This window comes from Purpureocillium lilacinum, assembly GCF_023168085.1.
Source record: "Purpureocillium lilacinum CBS 284.36 DNA, scaffold_8, whole genome shotgun sequence".
In the NCBI taxonomy this organism is placed as follows: domain Eukaryota; kingdom Fungi; phylum Ascomycota; class Sordariomycetes; order Hypocreales; family Ophiocordycipitaceae; genus Purpureocillium; species Purpureocillium lilacinum.
Genome location: NW_027072118.1, coordinates 1186089 through 1190453, shown reverse-complemented (window position 1 = coordinate 1190453; position 4365 = coordinate 1186089). Strand labels below are relative to the sequence as shown.

General features: G+C 56.8%; 1 protein-coding gene across 1 annotated transcript; it reads left to right on the top strand.

Moving 5' to 3' along the window:
- Nucleotides 1-2852: 2852 nt before the first annotated feature.
- On the top strand, nucleotides 2853-3947 carry PLICBS_010152 (uncharacterized protein; the record flags this gene model as incomplete). Its single annotated transcript, XM_065601848.1, has 1 exon — nucleotides 2853-3947. The coding sequence occupies one exon, from the start codon at nucleotides 2853-2855 to the stop codon at nucleotides 3945-3947; it is 1095 nt and encodes a 364-aa protein (XP_065457920.1).
- Between the last annotated feature and the right edge of the window lie 418 nt (nucleotides 3948-4365).

Here is a 4365-nt window from a genome sequence, read left to right as displayed (position 1 = left end):
CGCTGTTGTCAAGCTTGTCACGCACTTTGTCCTTCCAGGCTTCAAATGCGCGACGGTCTCCCGAGAAAACAGGGGCATCCGGAAATTTGGGGTTATTGCGCAGCTCCTGAGCCGGTTGACGTGAATCCAGTCGCGGCCCTCCCAATTGCTTCGTCTCGTGCGCTCGCGAATTCGTCTCGGTGTCGCTGTCGTTCCACGCTTTCATCGCCACGACAATTTTGACGAGGGGCTCGTGCTTGAGAACCGAGATGGGCAATGATTGTTTGGTCTCGCTCCCGCCCTTTCTGTGCCAGCTCTAGCTTTTGGGCTAGTTCTTCTGACCTTCTATCTGCGAGATTCTTCTCTGCCATCGCACGATCCTTTTCTCTTCGTAATTCACGGTTTTCTTCTGCTGGCCGAATAACTTCGTCTCGAATGGTCTGGTCCGCCCCTTGGTCCATGTTCGTTTTGGCTTGTTTGTTCATTGCGAGGAATACATCCCACCAGAAGTCGCGATGGTTCCTCAGGTTGTGCAGCTGGTTGGCATTGTCCAATATGCATGACTTTCGAACGGGCCGTAGAGGGTGGTCATGGCTCACGTACGAAAGCGTTGATGGTCTCCGACTCTGCTGGTAGTGCGACTTCAGCTTCTGTTTGTGAAGCACGATCGTCGTCATTGCTCGGTTCGTATTCCTCGCCATCGGACAGGTCGTCTTCGAGGAGTCTGGGGTCCACTGGTACGTGGTTCTCGCTGCCTTGCCGGCGTCGGCGGCGGCCTTGGGCGTCCTCGCGCGACCCCGGGCCAGCTTCATCACAGGGTCGGGCGGGCCGTCCTTTGTGCGTACAGAACCAGCGCAGGGAGCAAATTGCTCCTGGTGCCATGGCATCTACTTAGGATATCGAGGTAATTTATTGTAGAGCAGCTGTCTGCTCTGAAACTAGAGGACAAAGGCGGCAATAATGCCTGCAGAAGTAATAAATGTATACTGTTCGGCGCTGAGATTCCCGCGCGCTTTGCGGGCAGTCTCACCCCCTGGTCCTGGAGGGATGCCCGACGCCGAGGCCATTCGTCGCTCGCGGGCACACCATCTTTGGCTCGACGGCATCAATTGGCTCGTGTCACAAGGAGCGGTGCATGTGGTGGAAGTGATCATTGAAGTGTTCCCGACGGAGAGTCTGCGATCGTGGACAGGGATCCGGTATTTGTCGTCGTCGCTGGATGTTGTGCACCAACAGCCGCAGCGTGGCCTGCATGATGGCCTGCAGGTGTAGGCCTCCACGTGCATGCCTGCATTGCATACCTGACCTCCAGCAGCCCAGGCGATGCAGTAGCGCTTCCACTACAGGGCGAACGAAGCCTGTAAAACGTGGCAAGCTGGGGCAGCAGAGGACAAGCCTCGCACTAAGACAGCTTGACAGCTCAAACTTGACATGATTCAGGCAGCGGCCATTCCCGGGGCAAGCCAGAACGTAAACAGGGGGTTACCCCACCACGATCCAGGCCCGCTGCCGCTTCCGGATGCACGGGAGCTAACGAGCCGCCACCCTTCCCGTTTCGTTCCAATGGACAGGACGACGAACGACATTTTAAGTTACATCTTGAGCCACCAAACCCTGCCCTGCTCTGTCGCGGGTTTTGCGTGAAAATTCTTGCAGGCTGACCACAACAATGTACAGTGGAAGTCGGTAGTTGAAGAAAGTTGAAGTTTTTTGTAGACGATGCCGGAAACAGCTTTCCACACGGGACGAACCATCCTCGGCCAAGTCGTACAGTAGAAAACTTTTCCAGTCTTGCCGGCGAAACGCCAGACAGGTTGGCTGCTTCCACAGCTCAACTTCATAGAGCACGAAAGCCTGTTGCATAAAGAGCTCAGCATGTGCCGCAAACGGAATCAACAAACGCGAAGATTGGGAAGCACCGACTGCCGGGTGGTTGGACGAGTGAAGTTTTTGCATTCCATTCGCCGCTCCCTATCACCATCTGGGTGAGCCTCGGGCAGACTCCTTGGCGTGGGGGGATGAAGCGAGCTCTAATATTTCCGCATTCTCTAACCCTCGCTTGGACTTCAGAAGAAACTGCGGGACTACGCCACCAAGAGAATTTTGCACGTGTCGCTGGAGGCGGGACACAGCTCGGGCTTGTGATGCCTCCTACCACCAACTACATTTACACGCGATCCGGCAGCCAGTGCCGGTGTCGCGGTCGCGGAATCGACTGCCAAGCTTTACACCTTGTTCTCCACCTTCGGCCGTTGAAGAAATTAATCTTGTGACGCGGCAGGTAGGTAGTGCGTAGTACTCCGAACACAAGATCGAATCCTTCGAGACGTCTTTATAAAACACGACCAAGGAGTGTCTTGGACATCATAACTTCGATGCTGACGAGAGTATCTCGTCTTCCTGATTAAGAGCACTCGTAAGCTGCTTGAGTTGTTATCTCGGTGCCGACTGGACGCCAAATGCAGAGCTCGCAGCCCCTTGATTGCTGAATATCTCCGATGTTTCCCTGCTGTGTGCTCGAGGTCGACATCCCTCCTGTCACAGAATATGAAAGTTCACAATTGAGTCGCATGGCTGAAACTCTAGGCGTTAAGATGTTGCCCAGTCCGTCGTCTCATCCATGAAAGGGAATGAAAGGCATACTGCAGCTAGAGAAGATACTTTTCTGCTGCCGTCAGGCACTTCTCCGGACATTGCAGTAGCGAGGACTGTCTACATCCAAGCATGTATAAAGAACAGCGAGAGAAGCCAGCTTTTACTCTTGCCCTTACACCTTCGCGCCCTTGTTCGACTCTGGTACGTCGGCGAGATAGCATCAGAGGCAATCCCAACTCCTTGTTCTTACATGAGCCCACTGTTTCTCGACACCCATCATGAAGGCCTCTGCTGTACTAGCCGTCTTGGCCGGCGCCGTTGCCACGGTGTCAACGCCTGCTCTATCCGGGACCGACGTATCTTCGCAGCATTTCGGTGGCAACGAGCAGGGTCATGAGTCCCATTCCAAGGAAAACCCACACTCATCGACGACACATACCAAGGAGCCCACGTCGACGGTCACGTCCGCGACCACTTCGACAACCACGTCTGCTTCAACCACGAAGCCTACATCGCCTACCACGACTCCGACAACTTCCTCTAGCGCGTCGTCAACCAAAACGTCGACCTCCTTGACCACGGTCGTGTCTTCCTCCACGGTGCCTGCTTCGTCGAACTCCACGGTCTTGTCGACCAAGACCCACATTCGACCTCCCCATGGAAACAAGACGCACTTTCATCACTCGCACCTGACAACGACGACTACTGAGACTCCTGAGACTACTGAGACTCCCGAGACCCCCGAAACCCCCGAAACTCCTGTGGCTCCCGCTCCTCCCCCTCCACAGCCAACGGGGCCGGGCGTTGGTGCTCCTGCACCTCCGCCTCCGCCTCCGGTCGGTGGTTCGCCCCCTCCAGAGGTCGGCGGTGCTCCCCCTCCCGGCGGCGGCGGCGGCGGCGGCGGCTCTCCCCTTCCCCCTCCTCCCGTCCAGGGATCCCCTGGGGGTCCTGGCGGCCCCGGTCTTTCTGGCAGTGCTAGCAACGCTGGGTCTCCTGGCGGTGCGGGTGGTCCTGGTGTTCCTGGTAGCCCCGGCGGCGGGGGTGGCAATTCTAATAATGCCGGTACATCTGAGAATGTTGGTATACTCGGTAATGCCGGCAGTTCTGGAGGCGGAGGTGGTTCTGGGAATGGCGGCGGTTCGGGCAACGGCAGCGGCTCTGGCAGCGGCGGCGGCTCCGGCAGCGGCGGTGGTTCGGGCAACGGTGGTGGCTCCGGCAACGGCGGTGGCTCCGGCGGTGGTGCCCAGACACCAGAGTCAAGCAGTACACCCGTGCCACCGACTGCTACTCCACTAGTTGCTGGTGCTACGCATGGGGCTGCCATCGGATACAATGTCGTCGGCTCAGTCGTCTGTCTGATGCTCATACTCTGAGCGCATTCAGTAACTCCCGCCAATGGAACTCCCACACTGCGAGCTGCAGCAACTCGGGCTACACTAGATCACAACGAACATCCACATCTGTCAAAGCTCTCACGTTGGGGATTACAGCTGCCTCCGGTCCGGACGACTGGCGACACTGCCGCCCCTGCTAAGTCGTGTGCAATCAGTGACACTTCACGAATCTCCAGTCGTGTAGACTTGATCGTCACCGGCCTGTCACATGTTTCGATCGTAGGATCTCGAGTATGTTGCGACCTCGCTTACACAGACATGGTCATTTGTTCCGATAAAGCACGGACTCACTACGTGCTGTTTCTCGCAACTTTGCGACGGCCTTCACCACATGGATTCCTTGATTACTCGTGCAAGGGAAGGGAGGAGCTGTCGGAGCCATGGCCCACCCCATGGG